Raw genomic sequence first — 25,391 nt, forward strand, 5'->3', positions numbered from 1 at the left:
GGGTTGCCTCAAGAAACAACAATGAAATGAATGTTATAGAAATATAGAATCAAAATATGTCAATAACTACATGTTATCAAAAAACAAGGCTTGAGTATTCTGTCAGTAAATGCATTGCCAGTAGTACCAATCTGAAATTTGAGAAATGTCAGGTCCTGAGAGTTTTAAATAATAGATGCCAATTTTTCGCACCAGTTATTTGGACTAATATAATTTGAAGGAAGATTCTGTGTACCCTAGCAACATAATTACCAGAAATTTTAATGAAGATGTTACAAAAAACATGATCATATTATTGAAATATTAAATCTGGTGGTAACTTGGATAAAGAAGAAAGTTCGTTGGTAGCTACTTGTTATTTGTACAGTTGTAAGCACTCTGTCCACCTCAAGTTGTACTGGATGTTCTTGCCCACTAGTTCTTCATTCATGTCATTGTGAAGTGATGTTCACTTTTGTATGCCATAATATTATTTCATTTGTTTATTTGTTATTATTTATGTTTTATGTATTTATTCTAATGCAACAAAGTTACATTCAGCTGAGAGGTTGATATTAGTTGGTTACTTCCTACAGTACAGCAGTATTGTAGTTCATGGTTTTGGCTATTCATTGCTAGCAAGGCAAATGGAATGATTGGAAGGTAATTGTTAATAGATGGAGAAGTGATGTGGCCCAAAGGGATATTCTCTGATCTATATATTGTATTGAAGCAATGGGGTTAAACCAGCTGTGGCACAGTCAGGCCCTACTGTAGAAGGGCTGTCTTGCTACATTGTCATTGCCTATGTAGGCATCATTAGCCAGCAGTGGGTACATGAGGATGCAGGCATCGGCCTCTTGATTTTTATTTATTTTATTTATTTGTTTCTTATAGTTGTACATGAGATATACCTTGGATTCTGTGAACTGGTTTGATCACATTTTCTGTGTTTATTATTACTCAGAGTAAAAGAGAACAAGTAATTCAGCAGTGACTTTATATTTTATCATGCAAGTAGTGTGATGCATTGTTCATAAGGCAGCTGATGCTGAGCGTGAGAATTTAACTTATATTGAAGTGGTTAAGCAGTGTGATGGGGGACAGGGACCTCCCGTCATTCACAATATGTTCATATGGGAAGTAGGATAAATGGGTTTTGGGTGGATGTAGGGTGAGTGTATACATTACTTTAACTCGGTCGCCCCTTTTATAAGGGAAAAAAAGGACTTTTGGTACTTGTGTAATATATCAGCCGAGGTGTGACCATGGGGAAGAGATTAAATGTGAATATTAAATATTTGTTGGATATGAAACATGAGAGACCAGGACTTTGTGGACTTGATTGCAGTTGAAATATGGTATAACACAAATTAATACTAAAGTTGAGATAGTGCACATAGCACTGGCAAGAGTGCTGTGGCTATTGGGGAAAAAGTAGAGTTTAGATCACATTTTTTGGTCAAGACTTGGTAAGTAACCAGTTGATTAGGTATATTAATGTATTTCTTAGCATAACCATGTTAGAATAGAATAAATTATCAATGTATTTGATGTTTTTGCTTGTGCTTAACTGAAATTGTTGGAAATAGTCATCTGTAGCTGAATCAATCCTATGTTATTGAAACTTTATTTGGAGTAAATTGTAGATTATACTGAGAGAGACTATCCAGTACTGGTAGTGTTTGCTAAGCTTGGGTTCATTGGGATTTTGCATAGCTTAGGAAAGATTACATAGTGTGTACCAGAAAAGTATACATTGACCTGACATTAACAATTCATTGTTCTTATATATGTTATTTTGTGTAGAATAGCAGGTGTCTGATGGTTTTGGGTGTTTACAGGTGTTGATATTGATTTAGGTGTCTTTGCATGGTTATTTATTTATATATAGCATGGATCTTATGGAGTTCAAGTACATTATTTTGTGTCCCTTAAACCCCATATATGTTTGGGATCAAGTGATTGTGAAGCAAATCACTTAGTATGAGAATATTTGAAATAATGCAACTCAATGTTAGTTTTTTTATTATTGGGAAGCTTTCATATTGGTGTAGATTCCTCTTAACCTCATCAAATGAAACAAGCAAAGTGTGGTTATATTTTTCAAAATATTCTAACAGCAAATGGTTAGCCTCTTCACAATTTTAGAATAGGCAAACCATCAACTATCAACATTATTTTATTATTCTAAAATGGTAATGTAAAGGATTATATAAAGATATCTAGTCTCCTGGTTATTTATCAAGTCCTGACCAAACACTAGAAAATATATATATATATATATATATGTATGTATGTATGTATCCCAAATAGGTATAATCTTTACTGTGGCACACATCACAATGTATGAACACTCATAGTCCAGTCAGTTTTAGAATCAGCTTGTGTTATAAAACTGCAATCAAGTTCTCAGTGTTTTTTAGTCTCTCATTTCATATCAACAAATATTTACTCTATTCAATGAAATGAGCATCTTCCCCATGGTCACATATGTGCTGATACAATATAATCAAAAGAAACTCGGATCCAATACCAGTATTCTGAAGGGAGTAATAAACCTTTTGCTGCATTAAAGCAATTGGCAGAATGTATTTGTGAGGCATTAGAAAAAAAATTGTAATAGTCAAGCACTGGTATACATGAGTGAGGATTCCTTCAGGTGGTTGTGTACAGGTTAGATGAGATAGGTTATAACCCCAAAAAATATATTGGGGTGGGGGTCCATGGATGAACAGAATTGTATAGTAGTAGTCAGAAAATAATATAAATGGCTGATTGCCAATGGGTTAGGTTAATTATCAATTTCTGTGGGTTTTGGAAGAAGGGAAGGTAGCTATAAGTTTAGTTAACATAGGTTATGAATTTTCAAGATACTTTTCAAGTTTAAGTGTGGTTGTTCCTCATCCTCCAGACAAGAGTTTATAATGAATGTTCAGTCAATTTGTTCCCAAAGCACTCTCTTGAAGGCAATGTTCACCAACCTCAAGGAAGCTAGCCACAGCCACTGGTTCAGTTTATATGTCATTGAAAAAAATTCATGTTGCTATCTCCAAGGGATAAGTCTAGGGCAGTGTATTATGAGGTGTGCTATCTCTTTTGTGTGGTGGTTACTTCTGGAGCTATTGGGGTCTGTTGCCAGGCTGATTCTATGTTGGTATTATTTTAATATAAAGTGGTGAACTGAACATGGGTGCTAATGCAATTCTTTCTTGTCTTAAGTGATTTTATCCATAGGGCTGATTTCTGTTGGACTTTTGTGAAGTATGGAATTTGGCTTGGTTTGTGATCTGAATATTAATCTTGTAGTAATAGTAATAATCGATTGTTGTCTTGTGTGTCACTTTTGGGAACTTAAAGGCCCAGAGTGAGTGCCATCATTTTACAAGCCTATCCACTGGTGTCTGGGAAGAAAGATCGAATTAATGTCTGCTGTATTATTGTAAGACTGTTTTTATGTCATCAGCTTACAGTAGTGAGAGTAGGGGAACAATCACCAGTTGTCAGTTCACCATGTGTGTTAAGCTGGAGGATATACAATCAGTAAACACAGTTCTTGGGTCAAGTCCAGAGACCAAGTGTTGGCCACTGGTGTCTGGGAAGAAAAATTGAACTAATGTCTGCTGTATTATTGTGATACTGTTTTTATGTCATCAGCTTACGGTAGTGAGAGTAGGGGAACAATCACCAGTTGTCAGTTCACCATGTGTGATAAGCTGGAGGATATACAATCAGTAAACACAGTTCTTGGGCCAAGTCCAGAGACCAAGTATTGGCCACTGGTGTCTGAAGAACTAATGTCTGCTGTATTATTGTGAGACTGTTTTTATGTCATCTGCTTATGGTAGTGAGAGTAGGGGAACAATCACCACTTGTCAGTTCACTATGTGTGATGAGCTGGAGGATATATAGTCAGTAAACACAGTTCTTGGGCCAAGTCCAGAGACCAAGTGTTGGCCACTCGGGGCTGTGCCTCCTGGTGGAGATGATTCACTGATGTCCATCTTGTATGACCACCAGTTGCAGGTACTTGTCATTAGCCCCTTGATCTTGTAACTATAGACAATGCTATTTTTGTCATGTAGAGGCTATAGTTTGTGTGGGAAAAATATGAGGTACCTGTCAATGTTAGTCCTGCAAGGCTCAAGAAAAATAGCCTCCCTTACCTATCAATGTCCTTTCTTTCATTTAGAGGTGTACCCCAGATAATAGGTAGATACTGTCTCTTGACTGGATTCAGGATCTTGCCAACTTTTTCCTTTACCTTCATATAAGAAGAGCTGATAACTGCTTTCCTCTTGATGCTGTACTACAAGCCACTGACATAGGAACAGTCCTATACTAATATAACAAACAGTAGTCCAGTGTTTCTTCCCTGAGATCAATGGGAGAGCCTAAGGACTGTGATATTGGGTTTCCAGTCAGTAAAGTTTTAAATTTTTATTATCATTATGGCTTGTCAGTCAGCATTAGGTTTTAATGTGATTGGCCCCGTAAGGAGTTGTGACAATAGAAGATTTATGCAATCCATATTTTAGGGACTTCTGTGACATTTCTACAGACCAGAGTCAAGCATCTTTGTGATTGTAAGCTAATCTCTACTCAGGAAAGAAAAAATGCTGATCACTATCTACTACCCCTCCATTCTGGCACCCTCCTTAAAGCTCTCCTATACAATTTCTAATGACTCCTCTTCATTACTATGTCACAATTGATTGAAGTGCTGGTTCTTGTTTATAAAATTCCCACGTAGCAACTTTAGGGTAGGTTTGAGGAATCTTTTGTAGAAGTGTGCACATATTCTCATGCTGATCTCTGGGAAGGAGTTTGGTTTCTGAGTGTTAATGTTGTATTAATGTTGTTTTAGTGCAACCAGTTATTGTTCTTAATGTCTTATTTCCTGTTGTTTGTAAGATGTCTTTATTTTCTTTATTGTTGCATTCTTGTTGATGCACAGAAAGGGACCAATGACAGGTATTTGCATGTGGTGGTCTTGCAAGATGGGCAGCCAAGCTGCCCATTTTCAAAATCTGTCAATTCCCTTATCTCCATCAGGAGGTGCATCTATGAGGGGCTGACACTCACTTTAGTCTCTGGACAACATCCAAGCTCTTGCTATCAGCTTAACCTGTAGTTCTTTCATCTTTTCATACATGAGAGCTGACAGCCAGCAACTATGTCCTTCCTCCCACCACTTTCAGCCAGTGACAAAAATAGTTCCACAACAATACAACACATACAGTAGTCCAGTTTCCTCCCAGAGATATGTAGCTGCTGTAGTGCTAGGGGTTTCTACTTAATGAAACTAGATGCCAATTATTATCATCACTGTATGACCTGGTTTTCGGAACAGAACTTTCAATTTTGTAATAATTTGGAGTGGGTGCATAGTCTCAATAGTAATTATTGTCCAAAGTTCTTGTACAGGAAAAGTGTAGTCTCCTCAACAACTGGCAAAGACTCTTGGATCCTCCTATAGATCTCTGGGAAGAAGCATTGAACTGATGTCTATGTTGTATTTGTGAAACAGTTTCTCTGTCACTGATTTGTAGCAGGGTGAGGAGGGGAACAGTTGCTAGTTGTTATCTCTTCATGTGAGAAAATTTTATTTCTGAAGGAGGTAAGGTACTGTTCAGCTTGTTGTGAAAGTTGTCCATTATTTGTTTAAAATTATTTTGTAACCATCCTTATAGTCTGTGTCATGCATCATTAGAACCATGAAGACAAAAGAATTATGTACAGCTCAGACACAGGAAATGCCATCATGTAACTGAAGAACTTGTGCATATGACCTAGACAATGTATCAAACTATGGTGTCACAGTGATGTGTACACACATGTATGCATGCACACAGAATGTCAAAAAATTATAAAATTGGTGAAGAAGAAATAAAAAAAAGTCCACTCTGAAAGGGACCTTGGAGTAATAATCAGCAAAGACAAGACATCAGATGAATATATAAACCAAAAAGTCGGAGAAACCTTCAACCTATCAAGGTCAATGAAAGTTGCATTTGAACATTTGGATGAAGAAATTATTAAAAAAAAAATACTAGTTACATTAATTAGACCAAAATTGGAATACGCAGCGACACTATGGACACCCAGTACTAAAAAGAATACAAGGAAATTAGAAAGAATACATAGAGCAATGACAAAGTTGGCACCAGCTCTTTCCAAATTAACATATGAACAAAGATTATCCAAATTGGAACTACCAACACTGGAGCAGAGAGGAAAAAGAGGTGATCTGCTGACTATCTGTAGAATCATGAAAGGAATGGAAATCCTTGATAGGAATGATTTACTAAAAAAAAATACAATGGAAAAACAAGAGGTCATGAAAAGAAACTTAAAAAGGGTAACTATAGAAGAGATCTGAAAAAAATAGCTTCCCACACAGAGTGCTAGATATCTGGAATAAATTAGGTAAGGGAACAGTGTGTGCAAATATTATTCAAGATTTTAAGAAAAAAACTTGATCCTGAAAGATACAAAGATGAGTCACCACCAGCGAAGCTCCCTTCCTGTATAATACCAGTAGGTAAATACACACAATACACACATGCTCTCTCTCTCTCTCTCTCTCTCTCTCTCTCTCTCTCTCTCTCTCTCTCTCTCTCTCTCTCTCTCTCTCTCTCTCTCTCTCTCTCTCTCTCTCTCTCTCTCTCTCTAACCCCCACTTCTGTCATTTGAAACATCACACTCTAAAAGGTTGAGTTGTAGAGGTGGTAAAGGAGAAATTTAAGGTGGTATGATAAAAATTGAAAATTATTAGGATACTTTTTTGAGATAAATTATTCTACAGTTATAAAACAGCTGATTACCTTAGACTAGGGGTTCTCAACATTTTTCTTGTTACCTACCCCTAGAGGCATCAGACCATCGTCCCATACCCCCATCCTAACATGAATATAGAATGATAATATGTTGAGACTAATTGAGTATACAATGGGACTGCAATGGATATCAAATGGTAATTGTATTGACTTTATTCATCAGTTAAGCATTGATATAAAAAACTATGTACAGTGATGCTACACATGCAGGAGTAAAACTGTAGGTACTTTATCACCAATCCAGTATTAAATTTCAGTGTGAAAGGTGACATGTTTGTTTTGCAACCTGCTGTCCATGAAGCAACATGATACAGGGCACACATTTAGAACAGTCATTTTCTCTCTGCAGATTTAAATGTTTTAAGTAATCTTTCATTAGTCATATAAGTTCTCCTGTAAACCGTCCCATGAACCTCAGGTTGAGAACCCCTAACTTAAACTACAGGAATGTCACTAATGTTTCTAAAATATTGACTGCATAAAACATGAAGCCAGTGCCCTATACAGGGGAAAACCAAACAAACCACGGGAGAATTCAGCACCATACGAACCTATTGCTCTCTTCTATGCCATATCTAAACTGATCAATCCTAGGGAGAATCAAAACACACACCTATCTCACCAAATCCAGATGAAGTTAAAAAAGTAACTCCACCAACACACTGCGCACAAACTTTACACAACAAATACTGGAAGGCTTCAGCAAGAAAGACCCACATGATGAAATGTTATTGGTGGCAATAGATGTAAATAATGTCTGAGTCCCTAGACTGTGAAAGTGATTTACATAACAATGACAAAAATGAATTGACACTGAGGCGATAGAAAGTGCATAGTATCTTCTAACAACCATCTGTTGGGGACCAAAGGACTGTGTACTATTGTGTCAAGGAGCAATACTATTACCAACACTTTAACTTGTTTACACATGACCTCCCCACACCAAACCTGGTGTATAGTATTAAAGCTCTTGTATGTGTAGATGACCTAACAGTAGTAGTCAAAAATGCACAAATTTTGCCTCAATAAGCTGGAACCATGGCTAACAAAAAGCAGTGCATCCCCTCTAAACCCCTCATTGACATTCCTTATGCCTGTCATGAGCCTAGTCTCCAGGAGTCATAGTAAGATCAAATCTGCCTTTGGACAATCCCTGAAATATGACCATCACCTCATGTATTAAAGTTCTCACTTCAGAACCGTAGCCACGAGTTAACTGTGCCGGGCCATGGGGTTGGCCCATACAAAAACTTTATATTGTTGAATTAATTGTGTGTGGGTGTGGTTTTCGTCATACGCATCCACATATATTGTTCATACCATGTACTGTATTAGGAATTTTGCCCTCTTTAGTTATTATATTGGGAAAACAGTTCAGGTTATGCTCTTCTGTCAATCATTTCTCACATGATCACTCTTAAGTGGTATCTTTCAGAAACACATAATTTTGATTTAGCGCCATATTGAATACTTATTCATTGAAACACTCGTAAACTTAGGGCGAGGTAATTTGAAAGGCACGTATTTAAGTTTAGAAAAATTTATGTAAATAATTGTATCTTTTATGCAAATGTCTGTGGCCTCTTGAAGTCTTCCTTAATCCCCCTTGACCTCCATTGGCAGCTCAGGAGGACTCAGGGTGGTCTTTGCTTCTCATGGCTCTTCTTTACACAGCCTCAGAAGTCCAACATTCTTCAGAATTTCTTTTGACAGTTATGTTTAGGGGTGACAGGTATAAATCAAATGTTGAAAAAGTTAAAAAGAAATTGAAAAGGATTGTATAGCATGATAATTTTATCCGAGCAGCGACAAAAATGGCACCTACACTCTCAAATTTGACATACGAACAAAGATTGGATAAATTACACCTGTCAACACTGGAACAGAGAAGAAAAAGGTGATTTGGTGACTATTTACAGAATTATGAAAGGGATGGAAGTTCTTGATAGAGACAACTTATTGAAATGGTACAAGAGGACACGAGAAGAAGCTAAAGAAGGACAGTTACAAAAGAAATTTGAAAAAGAATAGCCTCCCACATAGAGTGATTGATATCTGGAACAAACTAAATGAGGAAACAGTGAGTGCCAAAACTATACAAGATTTTAAGAATAAACTGGATGCGGAGAGATACGAAAACGGGTCACTACGAGCATAGCTCTCATCCTGTAAAATACAACTAGGTAAATACAAAAGGCACTAAGCATGTAATTCACATTGTTGGGAAAGTTTTTCAAGATGATAGTTTGTTGGAAATTTATTTATGATGTAGTTGTTGTTGTTGTTGTTGTCGTTCCCTAGACTGTCTGTCCAAGCAGTCCCGTCTCCCCAAGGAATGCCATAGCCGAAACTGGGTTTTCCCACAAATCCTTTATAGAGCGTATGTTGTGTTGTTTGCGTGCATGATTGTGTATAATGCAGTCTTCCATTATGTGTTGTATGGTATGGGGTGAAGTGTTACATCCTGGGCAGCTGTTCACAACGCGGTCATCCAGCCTATTCTGGTAGCTTAGAAGTGCTGGGTGGTGACCGCACCGCAGTCTGGCCAAGTGGACTCTGTCCTTTCGTGGGAGAGATGATTCAGAAGGGTGGATATTAGGGGGTCTGGCATGCAGCAGTGTGTTGTCTTTCAGTGTGTTAATGGAGCGGTGAATGATATGATTATGAATATGTTTCCGGAGGCTGGTATTTGGTGGTTGTGGAGGAAGAGAAGAGAGTATCTGTGCGTGATAAAGGTCTTTGGGTGTTGTTTTAATGTTTCTTGGTGTGTGTGGGTGTTCTGCTATGTAGTGTAGCGGGTGTGATGTGTTTGTGGTGGCTGCGGCAAGTGTTTGTGTGCCTCTCATGTCGAGGTGGTCCTTGACTTTGAGGACTTTTGTTTCATGGTGTAAATGGTCTGTAGGTGTTGTATTTGTGCAGCCTGTAATTGTTTTTAGGGCTTTGTTTTGTATGATTTGAAGGGTGTTGTGGTGTGTCTCACTGAGATTAGGAGTCCATGCAGGACTCGCATAATTCAACACTGAGCGTATGCATTGTTTGTATATCGTTATATTAGTTTCTTTGTTTTGTCCAAATGTTGTTCCAGTGATTGACTTAAGTGCGTTAAGTCTGGGTGTGCATTTGTTTTTTATGTTTGTGATGTGTTGTTTGAAAGACATGGATGTATCGTATGTTACACCAAGAATTTTCGGTGTGTTTGTGTGTGGTATTAGAGTGTTGTTGATGTAGAGATGTTGTTACCGATTCCTTTGCCTGAAGGGTTCATAGGGTATGTGTACCAATGGAGACACACTTGCTCTATGCAGACACATCTGACACACAAAAAAATTCTACCTGCCAATGGTGAATATAGGAGCATAATTATAGGCTCAAAAAATCACATTATGAGGGGATAGTCAAGTGATTTTTTTGAGCCTATAATTATGCTCCTATCTATTCACCATCGGCAGGTAGAAGTTTTTTTGGGTCAAATGTGTGTGCATAGGGCAAGTGCGTCTCCATTGGTACGCGTACTTTACACAGATGAAAAAAGTTGTCTGGTGGTGGCCATAATAAAACATGTGCCCATCTTGGAATGAATAGGACTAAATTTATAATTCATGTTATTTTCATTCCTCTTAGGCTACCAAATTGGTCTTTATATTACAGTATATTGAATTAGTTTTTCCATATTGATAATAATTCATTGTTGCCACTAGTTTCACTACCTGGTAGCCATTGTCTACACAGTGGCTTGCAACAGTCCAGGAGCCCTCCCATATATCTTTCAGGGAAGAAATATTGGATCATTGTTTTGTATTGTATTAGTAAGGTACTTTTTATGTCCTTGGGTTAAAGTAGAAGTAGATGAGAAGTAGTCATTATTGTCAGTTCTCGTGTGAAGGAAATCCAGTCAAAGTTGGAGACATCTGTGTCCCAATCTAGACTAAATGTCAGATGGAGGTGAAGGGTGTCAGCAGATTTTGAAGACCGATGTAGGAAGATGATTCTGTTTTACATCCATCTTCCATGACCACCAAATGCAAATACTCCTTGTTTGTACCTCCATATTGATTTTCTTTTTTGTCATAGTTAATTTTCATATACATTTTTTTAGATATTTGGTCTTACCACATTTGACTTGTAGTGTCATCAGTAGAAGAGAGACTGTATTTGAGATTATTATTATATTATTTTTCTTTCTTCAGAAGTTGTAACATGATGCAATTGTGCATCCTGTTCAGTTGCAGTTGTTCCATTTCAGATTGTAAGGATTGTGTTTCTCAGCTTCTCATAGTTTTGCTTTACATTTGTTTTGTTAGGATGTTTTGAACGTTACTTTGGTTTTACTTTTATTCATCTTCATACATACTCTTAAACTTCCCATGTTGACATTAGTCTCCATATCTTGTAAGTCTTCTGCTAATTCTGAAGTAAGTACTGCAAATCTCAGGTTATTAAAATGTTTTCCATTAATATTAAAACTTTCTACTTCTCAACTGAGTTCGGAAAATTCCTTCAATGCAAGCTGTAGGTATGTATATGTGTAATCAAATCATGCCTGTACTTTTTGTGTTTTCTTAAGTTTTACGATGTGTTCATTTACACCCAGTTAGAATAGTCTAGTATTACTATTTGTTCAACTTGGTTGAAAGACATTTTTTAATCTACAAAAGCTAAGTAAAAAGGGTTTATTGTATTGAGTTTTCTTGGTTAGTTGATACATTGTCTGCAAATGGTTGTGACATTTGCTTCTGAATCCTGCCTTTTCTCTTGGCAGGATTTCATCCAAAAAGTCTGTAATTACTAAGATCGTCTAGCCAACTTTCATGTGACATAGAATCACTGTAGCATTGTAACATTATTCAGGAATGCTTTGTTTACATATACACAGTACACAGTTGAGCTCCTCTAATGGTTGTTGTTGTTGTTGTTGTCGTTCCCTAGACTGTCTGTCCGAGCAGTCCCGTCTCCCCAAGGAAGGCCACAGCCGAGACTGGGTTTTCCCACAAATCCTTTATAGAATGTATGTTGTGTTGTTTGCGTGCATGATTGTGTATAATGCAGTCTTCCATTATGTGTTGTATGGTATGGGGTGAAGTGTTACATCCTGGGCAGCTGTTCACAACACGGTCGTCCAGCCTCCTCTGGTAGCTTAGAAGTGCTGGGTGGTGACCGCATCGCAGTCTGCATGGTTCTTGTCCATGCATCACTCAGAAGATCTATTGATGCACCATCTTCTTGAGGTGCTTTTCCTCATTTTGTAATTTTTACGTTAAATAGTTATGTGTAACTTCAGGCACACTGCTCTTATTAACATAAATTTATTGACTAAGATGTGGTCTTTAAGGAATACAGATCTTGGGAAAAGTCTGTTTTTATTTTGTTGTTGCATTTAATTACATCTCTATGTCTGTCTTTCATAAAATAATTTGCTGTCTCCCCAGAGATAGTCTGCACAGGGTATATTTAATAACTTTAGTTTTCCCAGTAGCTTCTATGTGATCCATGTTTGTCTTCCTGTTTTTTTTTTCTTCTTTTTTTTTCCAATTTTTGCCCTTTGCTGATACACTCATTCAGTTCAACTATAATTATTTCCTCTAATTATTCACATCAAAAGTAAAGTTCTTTCACAATTTGAGGCCAAACCACTAGTAGCATTAGTACCATGCTTGACAAACATAATCACTCTCATAGTTTTTTGCACTCAGCTGCTGACATCATTATTGAATAATTACATACTACACAGAATGGTAATGTTGGGCTGTAACCACATAGAGAGCAAGAAGGAACACAGGATAGGTTTTGAGCATTACGTAAGATGGTGAGTGTAAACTGAAGTAATGTGGTCAGCAGTTTGCTGAAATGATGTACATCAATATTGGTGGAATAAAACTTCAGGGTTGTTGGAGATTGTGTAAGAGAGAAATTGTGCAAAAGTGTTGAAAATGGAAGATAATATAAATGAGAAACCTATTTAGGGGTTTTCTTGTATTCTGTAAAACAAAAGGAAGTATGAGTGTCAGTCTGTAGTAATCATTTCTATTTGCGTGAAATACAAACATCATCTGACTTACAAATATTCAGAGATATGAACAAAAACTGCTTGTTTATTTTTTGTTTGGATGCAAAAGTTGAGTCAAGCACCTCTTACTAGTTCGTGTTTACACTGCTACCCAGGCAGCGCAACACTACAGCCCAGGCACCACCTATTTATTTGGGAATCCGACTAGATGTGTTGTGCTCCATTTGTACCCAGGAAGTAATTTTATTGCCGAATACTGTATTCAGTGCATCCCTTGTGCATCATGCCTGGTGATAAATGTAAAGCTAGTGATAATAGTAGCAGTACTATAAGGCATTAGGCCATTTTGATGGAAACAAAGGTAGCAGTAAAAAAAATAGATGGGGAAAAGATAATTGATGTGACATGTGCATACAATGATGATGAGGTAATCACAAAGGTGGAGGCAGGGAGGCTTTTGAGGTTGTAGGTGATGGATGGAATAATTGCTCTATGAATGACTAGATTGTTATATATTAATACTTACCACCTCATTGTGTTATTACTTTATACATGTTTAATGTGTGTAGTAAGATATGCATAATACAATGGTGCTAGCCAATAAATAGGTACTCATATGGCCCATGTCCACCAAAATGTTTAGTTACAAACAATTCAAGATATAAACAGCCTTTTGGAATGTGTCTTGGTTGTAAGTTGGGTTGTCTCTGTATATATTCTGGTATGTGTTTTAAAAAATACAAAAGCTTATTGATACCTAGCTTTGAAGTTGGTACAAAAATTAACAAATGAAATTTATAAACAGCTTCTTTGGAATAGTTCTCAGATGAAATTCAGTGTAATGTTTGGGAATCTTTGATTCATAAATGTATACTGTGGAAAGGGTCAATGTAGACCATGTGAGACAATGAAGACCATGTGGACTAGCATTTCATAAACCTCTTATGATTACAATAGTGATATTAGTCAAATATTGTTTAAGATGCATTTTGAAAATGTAGATACTCGTAAATGGTCTCTGCCCTGCACAGTCTGCACTGCCCCATTCCGTGGTATGCAGTTTTGAAATATCAATTTTTGGAATAACCTGTGGAGGCTCTCATGGCAAATAATACCTTTTCCAGGACACAGTTTTGGTGTCCATTTACTATACTGATTCCATATCTTGTGACCTTGATAATGTTTATTTGCTGATAAAGATTGTCATTATTATAACTGACACTTAAATGCTGGCGTCTTTTAGATGTTTATAGAACATTTAGTGGAATTTATATATATATATATATATATATAAATTTCATGAGAGAAAGTAGTGCTAGATTGACCATATCTTGTTTATAAGATTATGTTTGGTGATGAATTTTATATGTACACACATACTTACACCAAACCACCCTTTTCACATTATAATGGGGTTTCCAGGTCAAAGCATAAACATGCCCTACATACATTCTAAATCCAACCAAAACATTTATTGTCCCACTTATCTTAGCTCCTCATGGATGAAGAATTATCCTTTCCTCTCCTACAGTGCATGGGTCAGAAGCAATGCAGCAAGACAGCATTCCACATCAGATCTTGCTTGCTCCTAGTGCTTCATTACATTGTGACCCTTCCCTCTTCCCTCCCTCATCTACAAAAGAAATATACAGAGCAGACAAAAGATATCCTTATGGGGGCTCATCATTTCTTTATCCATTTACCTTTATCCCTTGTGCCTTCATTGCTTGACAGATATTCCTCTTGTTTCCTGTGCTCCCTTCACTGTGTCCATCCCACTCATCCATGGTCTTTCCCTAAGTTCCTTCCATTCACTTCTGTTTTTCACATTTTTTGATAGTCTTTTTTTTTTTTTTTTTATGTATGCCCAAACCATTTTAGTATTCTATTATTAACCCTAACTGCAGCTCTCTTTCCACCCCTGCTCTCTGCTTCACCTCCACATTACTCACTCTCTCCACCCTTGTAACCCCAACCATACACCTAGGTCTCTATCCAACACTCACCAACTGCTGCTTGTGTGGACAATTGGGCCCAGGACATAAAGCACCACCAATTCCCAAAGTGGGTTTATGTCCTGGGCCCAAACATCTGCACAAGTGGTGGTTGATGAGTGTTGGATTAAGAGACCCAGGTGTACTGTGTTAACAGTTAATCTCGAACAGGTTTATGCTCTGTCTGTCTTCATAAGTCTTTGCTCCTCTATGTGCCTTGGGCATAATTTCTGCCACACATAGTTTTCTCATCGATGAATTACAGATAAAGTTAGGGTTTTAGAATTTTCTTTAAAAGATTTAATTTTACATACCATGGCTCCTTTGTAATTGTACAAGTAATTTTTGCTGTAATACCATTGCCTAGAACAATTATAAGTATCATTATTTTTCTTGTGCATTGGAAGTTGTTTAGGTGCTACAATGTTGTATTTTTGTTTCAGATTATGGGTGCGGGCATAGGAGTGTTGTAGTGGAGTGCATCCTAAGACCTCTAATAGCAAGTATAATGGATGGTGTGTGGTAGTGTTTCTAATACAGCTCAGTCCACAAAAACACCTCCGCCGCCGCCGCCGCCACCACAACCAACCATCACTACCACAACCACATCCACAACCACATCCTCAATTACTTGCTTTTACCTTGTGGTTGTGAGCCTGTAGAGGCGAAGCATCTTCACCTCCAGCAGGATGTCGGCCAGTGCGCGCACCACCTTACAAACTGTACCGGAGTCTCTGCCAGCAGATCATGTCACCAAGTCAAAGGTAAATGTTACAGTTATTTTATTTATTTACTTCATTATTTTTACAGGTATTTATTGTATAATGTATAACCATAAAGCAAGTGGACAAAGGTAAATCATGAAATTTAATTAAATCACTTGTCAGCAGCAGGGAAAAATATATGAAGAAGGTAGCTATCACGGATGGATTGGGATTCTTTTAATCTTAAGCAACTTTGGGGGGGGGTTCCTCTCATGAGTAAAATTGTCACCTAGTGTGTGTTTCTTACTCTGCAATTATCATAACTAGCTTCAAATTCATGTTCACTCTCTAGTTTTCATATTTAGATTTGAAATCTTGTATTATTCCAGCTTGCGATATATTGCCTTCTAGGCTATTCCAAGTATGTATTGTACACCAAATGACTTTTCCTTCAGGAAAGGGGAATGTAGGCCAATTCCAATATCATCCAAATCATAAATCTGTATACCAAAAACCCTTTTCCTCCTTATAAGGGAGGTAGTCAGCCAAGACATGCACCCACACCATCCACACCCATTTTTCCCCCTATTATCTTGTCTTCATGTTGATGAAGGACATCCCTGTCCCCTACCAGTATCTACTTCATGGGTCAAGCAAGGCAGCTTCCACAGCTGGGTCTGACAGCCAAAATAGGTTTACCCTCACTGCTTCATTGCAGAGCGACCCTCCCTCCTTGTCCATTCACAAGTAATAAAAGAAACAAGGAGAAGTACATTCAAGCTGTGTCAATTTATCACATGTCAACTTAAGTTCACTTCATTTATCTCAGCCTTCCATGCTTTTTCCCAGTTTTTCCTCGTTCATTCTTTCCAATGCTCAAACCATCCAACTATTCTTTGATTAACCCTGTCTGCCAGTTCCTTTTCCACTCTGATCTTCACCTCATTCCTGTACCCCTTGCAACCCCCACCACATTTCTCAAATTCCTCATTCTGCCTCCCCCACATTTGAAGTCACCCCACACATTGTCTCAGGAACAGTCGCCCCTTCATACAGTCTTCTCTTTGTGTCCATCCCCAGATACCCTCTTCTCAAGACACCCACCAGCTTCCCTTATTCCCCACTTTACCTCCACCTCCGCTCCTCCATTTCCTACTTCATGTGACCTGAAATACTTAATATTTCTTCCAGCCTCCCTCCTTTAAGATTTGCCACCAGTTCACCGCTACTGTCACCCCTTGTATGTCTCGTAACCTTAATTTTACCCACATTCACTTTCAATTTCCTCCACTCACATATCCTCCCAAACTCTGTCGCTGCTTTAGACCCTTCTCTTACCCAGCCAAAAGAGCACTGCATCAGCAAACCACAGTTATCTTACCTTCCACTCCCATCCACTCTATCTTCAGTGCCTTCATCATCATTGTTGCATTTACCTCTAGTACCCTCAAATCATAAATAGAATCCATTCAATCACCCTCCCTGTCTCAGTGCCTTAACCTTTTCAATACGAGTTGAATTCTTGCATGCAGCATTGGCTGCCTGATGTACGATCAGTCAGTGATGCATTACAATGTGTGCATCATAAAATATAAAGTTATGGCTGTATTACTTGTTCTCTTTCACCCTGAATATTGATAACCACAATTAAGCCTGTTCACGGAATATGGGGGTCACTCAGCTACAACTACAAAATAAATATAATCAGGATGCCAATGCCGACACCCTCATATACTCACTCACGCCTCATGATGCCGACGTCAATATCATTGTATGCAAAGGGATAAGGATGAAGCGTCACATTTTCTAGTGCTACTCTGTTTGGGTCAAGAGAAATGTACATAAGTAAGGCACATAAGAACAATAATCGCAGACACCTGTTACAGGAAAAATTAGTTTGTTAATGTATTTTTTGTGATAACCTCTTGCCTAATTTTTGCCCACATTTACTTTAAGCTTTCTCTTGTCACTAACTGTTTCCCCCTTTTGTCACTTTTTCATTCAATCATTTATGCACTCCCCTTACTCTTAATTCACTTACGCATGCAAAAGCCCTCTACCCTACTCACCCATCACACAGGTACAGCCAAAAATACAATGAGAAAATACACCAGCAGTATACTGCTCAGACCTTAGCAGCAACCTTGCACTTACACTGCACAAAACATGCATACAAAAACACATTGACACTCCAATCACAAAACAAGCTCTTCAGTACTGACCTCCAAACTCCCAACTCCACTGAGCCCCCCCAACATCAACTCCATAGAAAAATTCCTCCCAAGAGAAACAAGAACCACACTGGCATGACAGTATTCAGGTTACCATCCATCCAGCACCAGAACACTGCCAACACAAGGATAGGCTTGCAACCATCACAATGAAGACAACACCTCATTTTGTACTACACCACTCTAGTCACACTCAAGCAACAACTAGATATTTCATCATTGAGTGATTTATAGGCCAATCTGGTGGCTGTTGCTACCTATGTGAGAGCCATGGGTCTCTTGTAACAAGAGATCTGGGGCAACAGATTGATTCATTGATTCACTTGTGCATCCACTCCTCCATTTACTGCCACATGCAAACCTAAAAATGTATACCTCCTCTTCCTCAGGCCTCTTCCTCTTCACCTGCTTTCATTCAACCACCTTCATCATTCTTTGAACATCTTGTCACTTTAGTTTTGCCCACCGTCACTTGTGACTGGTCTCCTGCAAGATTGGTTGATTTGCTCATAACCTTTTCAGTTCCATTCTATATTTATTCACTAGCTGCTTCAAATACAGTGTCACCTGCAAATAATAACTGTTCCACTTCCCATGCCCTTCCATTCTCACCCATCAATGCCAAACCTTTTCCCAACACTTGCATTTACCTTCCTTACCACCCCATCCACATACACATTGAAGAACCATGGCAACGTCACACAGCCATGACAGCCCATATTCACTTCAAACCATTCGTTGTCTCCATTACCAATATTCACACATTGTTATTGTAAAAACTTTTGAATAATTTCATCAGACTTTTACCTATTTCATATATTTGTAAAATCTCCTCACAGCTACTATCAACCATATCATATGCCTTCTTTGGGTCCATGAAAGCCCCATAAATCCATATATTTCTCTACTCTTCACATATCTCTCTTGTCACAAACACTTGTCATTGTTGTGCTATTCAGTTTCTATGATATTTATAATAGGATGTATCTAGAGATTGTGCCAAAAGCCTTGTTTATACATGTTGCCACTTACTGTTCTGTCAGGCAGCACATTAACCACTTCAGTACAAGTCAAATTCTTGCGCACAGTATCGGCTGCCATATTTATGATTCATCACATTACTCACATAAAATATAAAGCCACTGTTATATTACTCATTCTCTCTTACTCTGATTTATAATAAACACAGAAAACATGATCAAACCAATTCACATAATCCAGGGGTAACTCATGTACAACTACAATAAAATATATAATCAAGATGCCGATGCCGTCATCCTTGTGTACCTATTCACACCTCATGACACCTACATAGGCATCATATCAAAGTGGCTAATGTTGAAGCCTTCTTGTTCTTGATTGAGGTATGTGAATAGTACAGCAATGTCCAGTCCAAGACTACTGGAGTTATATCAAAATGCTTCTTCCCACTTGTAAGGCAGGTAACCAGGCAAACCATGCTCCCACCCTCCACCAACCCAACACCCATTTGTTTTTCCTTTTATTGTAACTCCTTGTGGATGAAGGATCAACCCAGTCCCCCATCCACTACTTGAGTCTGAATCAATACAGGAAGATACAGCACCTCCACAGCAGGGCCCAACAGCCAAACCTGTATCAAGAATAAAATTCTTGGTGTATATTTTTTAATGCATGCATATATGCCTAAGTGTCTTCTCCCCTTCATAAGGTGGGGGTGGTCAAGTCAAGAATACACTTACTCCACAGCCATCAGATCCATTGATTACCCCCTCCTGTCTTAGCACTTCATGGATGAAGGATCTTCCCTGTCCTTTGTTTTATGGCACAGGTCAAAGGCAATGCAGCAAGACTTTATCATTTAGTGATACCCCCTCCCCCTATCCATTCCTAAGATTATGGAGCACCCAAGAACCCTTTGCGTTTAGTCATCTTCCAATCATTCATAGTTGCTTTTCATTTAATCTTATTTTTTCCATTCTTTCATGGTTGACGGACATTCCTCTTGTATCCCATTGGGTGGATATCTTTTAGCTGATACAATGCAAACAACAATCTAGAGTTTCTTTTCAGAAAGATCTTTAGGTGGACCCAAGGAACATTGCCAGCCATTGTAGGGCTATGGGTTCCCAGTCAGTGATTAGAGAAGGATGGAACAGAACAGGAATCAATCAACCTGTTGTCCCTTGTCTCTTACAGAAGACCCACAGCCTCCAGAAAATCGGCAAGAGCCTCTGGTCAGGACCATAACTCACTTGAGAAAATGTGTTACATGGAGATTGTTAGTGTGAGGCAAAGGTGTAGGAAGTTCTGTCTTCTATGTAGTGGTTGCATCTGGGGCAGTTTGAATTTGTAATGAGCCCCATTCTGTGTTGCTGTGGTCTTACAAATTGATGGTGTCCTGGACACAACCATGGTAATGTGGTTCTTGTCAGGTGTGACAGGGTTTTCTCTATGGGACTTAAATCTAGGGGTTGTTGGAGTATTGAGTAGTGGTGATTCTTGAAGAGCTTGTTTAGTTGTCTGGTTATAAGTATGTTTTGTGTGGTTTGGGTGATATGTTGTGATAGATGTTTGAGTAGTGTGCTGTTGGTGTAGGCTTTCATTTTGTTCTGTTGGTGGTGCTTGTGATTTAGTGTGAAGGATGTATGTTGTTTCAGGAAACTGAATGTTGGGATGAATAGATGAGTTTGGTGGTAAGAAAAGGAGTGCATGAAGAATAGTTATAAAGAAGCTATGTTTGCAAGATGTAATAGGTGGGTGGAAGCAAAATGTAGGGAAGCCAAGAAGAGAGCATGTGGAAGGTGGGGTAGGTGTTTGATGGGGGGATTTTAAAAGAATAAATCTTGGAAAGAAGTGAAAGGAATTAGGGAAGGAAAGTTGGGTTGAGAGAAGGTAAAGAGTGCAAAGGAACAAGTAGCCATTGATGGTGTCCATGAAAAGTGTAAATTCGCAAAGTATTGCACCTCCATGTGAACAAGTTGCATTAACATGGCAAAGGAAACGTGGAATGGAAGTGAAGTGTTTATTCCTGACATTTTCGTCTATTGACTTTCTAGAGAAAGTCAATAGACAAAACGTCAGGAATAAATGCTTCACTTCCAGTCCATATTTCCTTTGCCGTGTTTATGCAAGTATTACACCATTGAAAAGCATGTATTAAAGGGTATGTGGTCAACATCTAGCTCAGTTTATACTTGAACCCCATTTTTCCAACTTTTCCCCTTCATTTGACTGTTATATTTGACACATTAATGTGAGAATATGTCCTGCAAGAGAAAAGCATATCAAATTAAAAGGTTGGAACTGTACATTTAGCTTGATTTGAAAAATGTAGCATAGAATAGTTTTGTTTGTTCTCTAATATGGCAGCTGTTTCAAAACATTTGTTCCTTATCTTTTCTGTTAATACTGTTGTAATACAGTAATGTTCCATTTGGATTATTATAGGATTTATTCTTTGTTTTTCAATATCATTTGTTATGGTGGATGGTGGATAGGAGTGAAATAGGTGGAAGTGGGTGCATGCCTTTGACTTAGCTACCTCCCTTATGAAGGGGAAGAAATCCTTGGTAAATAGAAAGATAATTTTTTAATATTATCTGCATGGTTGACTCACCCAAGTTCAGCTTGTGACAGATGTCAGTTTTTTCTTCTTTCCTTTTATAAGTTAAGTATTTTCAGTTTAGTGTCCAGACTTAGCTTTTTTGTTCTCAGTGGGTGTCATTATGATCTGTATTTTGCTTGAAACACATGCATCACTCAGTAGGGTTGAGGGAGACAGTAGGCAGCATGTTAACATGGTGTCACTGTTTTTACACCACCAGACCACATAGTAGCTTAGCATCACTTCATAAAGAAAAATTGTCTTTGGCTCAGTTTTGCCTGCCCATTGTTGCAAAGATTAAGAAATTTTTTCACCAGATATCTTCCAGTCTTGCACATACACATGTATATACATGCATGTATACATACATACAAGTGGAATAGGTTCAAGGAGATGAAGTTTGATGAGCTGCTGTGCCAAGTATATTGGGAGAATTATATTAGGAAAACATGATTATGCCCTTACAAAGGTAGTACATACAGCTTTGCATTGCATGTGGTTGTACTGGGGGGACATGGGTGAATTAGAAACTATGAGTCACCTCTTACCCTGTGATAGGAGACAAGAATACCACCACCATATTCCCCTAATTGTCATTTTAAGTTTTATCAAATGAGGTGATATGTAAAGTTGGGACAAAAAAGTATTCCTTGATTCAGCCATCCCTCTTGTAGGGGGTAATGTTTGTAAGCCACCTTTGAAATTTCAGTATGGATTTTGTACTTGTAACAGTGGTGGCAGCCTAGTAGGTGGTACAATCCAAAAGTTACAGTAATTTGAATAGTGAGAGCAAACTTGATATTATACGAGTTTCTGTCACAAGATGACAAGTTTCATCTTTTGTCATTTAGTGTGCTATTGGACATGAGGACATGATATTGTTGAGTATGCTTTTTTACATCTTTTGGAGGTGATTTTATAATGGTTGATCATGCAGAGCAAAGAATCCATATCAAGGTTTGCATACATACATATACCAAGGCTTTTCCCCCTTACAAGGAAGGTAGCCAAAAAAAAAAGGCATAAAAACCATTCCATCCCTAAATACACTCCACTACACTCCCCTCCCACTCTACTCCACTCCCCTCAAAGTTTGCAAAGGTGGAAAAGACATCTGCAGAACCCACTAACTGTTTCAGGAATCCATTGGTTACAGTGCCATTTCTTAAAGCAAGAAAACAAAATTTAGTAGAATTTTTTTTAGGAAGAATGAATGTTTGTCAAACATAAGGATTCTGGATGACTGTCAATGAATGCAACACTAGAAAATGTCAAGTATGCAATATTTTCCTTGTAGATTGTAGATGAAGTATCCATATTTGTGGTATTGTATGAATTTTGTATGGGACTGTTGAAGATATTTTGTTGGACTTGTTGAAAATGGGATGCATTGGAGCAGAATCTGTACCAAGATTGCAGTGATGATCAGAAGGCACATTGGATTGCAGTTTGCATAGCTCAAGGTCAACTCGGATATGACCACAGCCTCATTTCCAAGGTCATAAGGGTGAAGAATCTGGAGTTTATGATTATGTCCTTCAGAAAAGGTAACAATCCTATAGGGATGTTTGCCTGCTGTGTTGATTTCTTGGGGTGTAGTTAATTATAGATTTTGACAGGCTGTGGATGTACTGTGTCTTGCGACACTGCTTCTGACCCAGGGCGGTGGGCAGGGTGCAGGGATGACCCGTCATCCAGGAGGTGCTCAGATGAGAAGAAGGGTGGGAGGGGTGTGGAGTGTATTTAGGTATGAAATGGGTGGGAGTGTTTTTATGCCTTTCCCTTTTTGGCTACCTCCCTTGGAAGGGGGAAAAAGCCTTGGTATATGTATGTATGTATGTATATTTTTGTTAGTACTGGGTGTCCATAGTGTTGTTGCGTATTCCAGTTTTGGTCTTATTAGTGTATAAGCTATGTTTGCAAGATGTAATGTAATAGGTAGATGGATTTGAGGGCTCTTGGATAGAATTGTGTACCTATCATTGTCTTTACTTTTTCGTTTAGGAATGTCCCCTGTGGGGCTACAAGGAGAAGGATGCCTAGTCCCACTCCCCATCCCTTCTTCTCGCCTCTTACGATCCAAGTGGAAATACGTGGTGGCAGTATTCTTTTCCCCCACCACAGGGAATTCCCCCACAGCAGAAAATGAATACTCAGAGAAATGGTACAGGACAGCAGCAAGGGGTTGGGGGACAGCATAACGGAGGGACAGTCGTAGTATGAAAGTGTCATAATTTCTCTATGAAGAGTTTTCCTCTATCATAGACAAAATGATGTGTGGCTCTGGTCCGTAGGGGCACCCCATATACACCCTAAAGTATCAACTGCATGCTACTTTGCCACAATAACAAGCAGCCAATACCCCAGACCTTGTCCACTGCTCCAGGGCAGTGGACGAGGTGCAGGGATGACCCATCATCCAGGAGGTGCTAAGATAAGAGGGAGGGTAGAGGGGTGTGGAGTGTATTCAGGGATGGAATGGGTGGGAATGATTTTATGCCTTTTCCTTTTTGGCTACCTCCCTTGTAAGGGGGAAAAAGCCTTGGTATATGTATGTATATCATTGTCATGTGCTACTCTATGAAAAGAATTCTGGTTTCTGATTGTAGGCATTTTGGTGTAGTCTGTGCTGCTTAATGTTTTTTTGTGTGTAGTTTTTTTTTTTTTTTTTTTCTTCTTCTTAATGGTTTAATGCCATATTGTGGCTTTATTAGGTCATTGTTGTTCTCATGGGTTGTTTGTATGTGGCTATTACAATTTCAGTTAAGGGGGACTGGCTGGTGAGGTTATTTAATGTTTGTTTAAGAGAGGGTAAAGTACTGGAGGAGTGCCTGTATAGTTCCACTTTACAAGGGAAAGGGGGACAAGTGTGAGTGTAGTAGTTTCAGAGGAATCAGCTTGTTGAGTGTAGTTCGGAAGGCTTATGGGAGGGTCTTGATTGAGAGGATTAGGAGAGGAAGAGAGGGAGTAATTGGTGAGGAACAGTGTGGTTTTAGAACAGGCAGGGGTTGTGTGGATCAGATTTTTGTGGTAAGACAGATATGTGAGAAAGCTATAGGAAAAGGTAAGGATGTTTCTTGGGCTTTTATGGATTTGGATAAGGCTTACGACAGGGTGGACAGGAGAGTGCTGTGGGAGGTATTGCAGATATATGGGATAGGAAAGCTGTTAAGAACAACCTGGTCAGAGGAGGGATTGAGGAAGCTGGTGGCAGAGTTTGGGAGAGTATGTGATAGAAGAAAGCTAAAGATAAATGTGGGTAAAAGTAAGGTGATGAGATGTACAAGGGGTGAAAGTGGCAGTAGACTGGAAGTGAACATTAAGGGAGAGCGACTGGAGGAAGTGGATAGTTTTAGATACTTGGGTGCAAGTGTAGCAGGAAAAGGTGGAGTGAAGGTGGAGGTAGAATGTAGATTGAGAGAAGCGAGTAAATGCCTTGGTGGTTTAAAGAGTGTAATGAGGAATAGACATTTGGGAATGGATGCAAAGAGGAGACTGTATGAAGGAGTGATTGTGCCAACAGCACTGTATGGGGCAGAAACGTGGAACATAAGAGAAGAAGAGAGAAGGAGTTTGAATGTGTTTGAGATGAGGTGTCTGAGAAGTATGGTGGGGGTTACTAGGCTAGATAGAGTGAGAAATGAGGAGGTGAGGAGGAAACAGGGGTGAAAAAGGATTTGGGAGATAGGGTTGATGAAAGAATATTAGGATGGTTTGGACACATGGAAAGAATGAGTGAAGAAAGACTAGTAAAAGAGGTATGGAAGGCAGATGTGGAGGGAGTGAACATGAGGGGACGTCCTAGGATGAGGTGGATGGATGGGGTGAAGGGGGCTTTGGGGAAGAGGGGAATGTCTGTTGAAGGAAGGGAGAGGACGGAAGACAGAGTTGAGTGGAGAATGGTTGTATATGGATGATGTTGTGACTGCATGAGGAGGAATGGGCGGGGAAGTGGGGGGTGGGGTAGTATGTGTGAGTAAATTTTGACGCAGCCCGAAGGGATTTCTCCCCGTCCTCGCCTTATATGCAAAGGGGGATGGAGAGGGGGGGTCGC

At 38.8% G+C, this 25,391-nt stretch overlaps 1 protein-coding gene across 9 annotated transcripts in view; it reads left to right on the forward strand.

Moving 5' to 3' along the window:
- Positions 1 to 25,391, forward strand: part of LOC143018069 (MAP/microtubule affinity-regulating kinase 3-like) — a 500,962-nt gene that overhangs the window by 11,516 nt on the left and 464,055 nt on the right. For all 9 annotated transcript variants that reach the window (XM_076173146.1, XM_076173149.1, XM_076173148.1 and 6 more), the window contains exon 2: positions 15,260 to 15,580. In XM_076173146.1, coding sequence (XP_076029261.1) covers positions 15,506 to 15,580 — 75 coding nt within the window. In that variant the 5' untranslated portion in view covers positions 15,260 to 15,505. The remainder of the gene's footprint in view (positions 1 to 15,259; positions 15,581 to 25,391) is intronic.

The sequence above is a fragment of the Oratosquilla oratoria genome, chromosome 34 (assembly GCF_046742065.1).
Source record: "Oratosquilla oratoria isolate Oo_2021 chromosome 34, ASM4674206v1, whole genome shotgun sequence".
Taxonomy (NCBI): Eukaryota; Metazoa; Arthropoda; class Malacostraca; order Stomatopoda; family Squillidae; genus Oratosquilla; species Oratosquilla oratoria.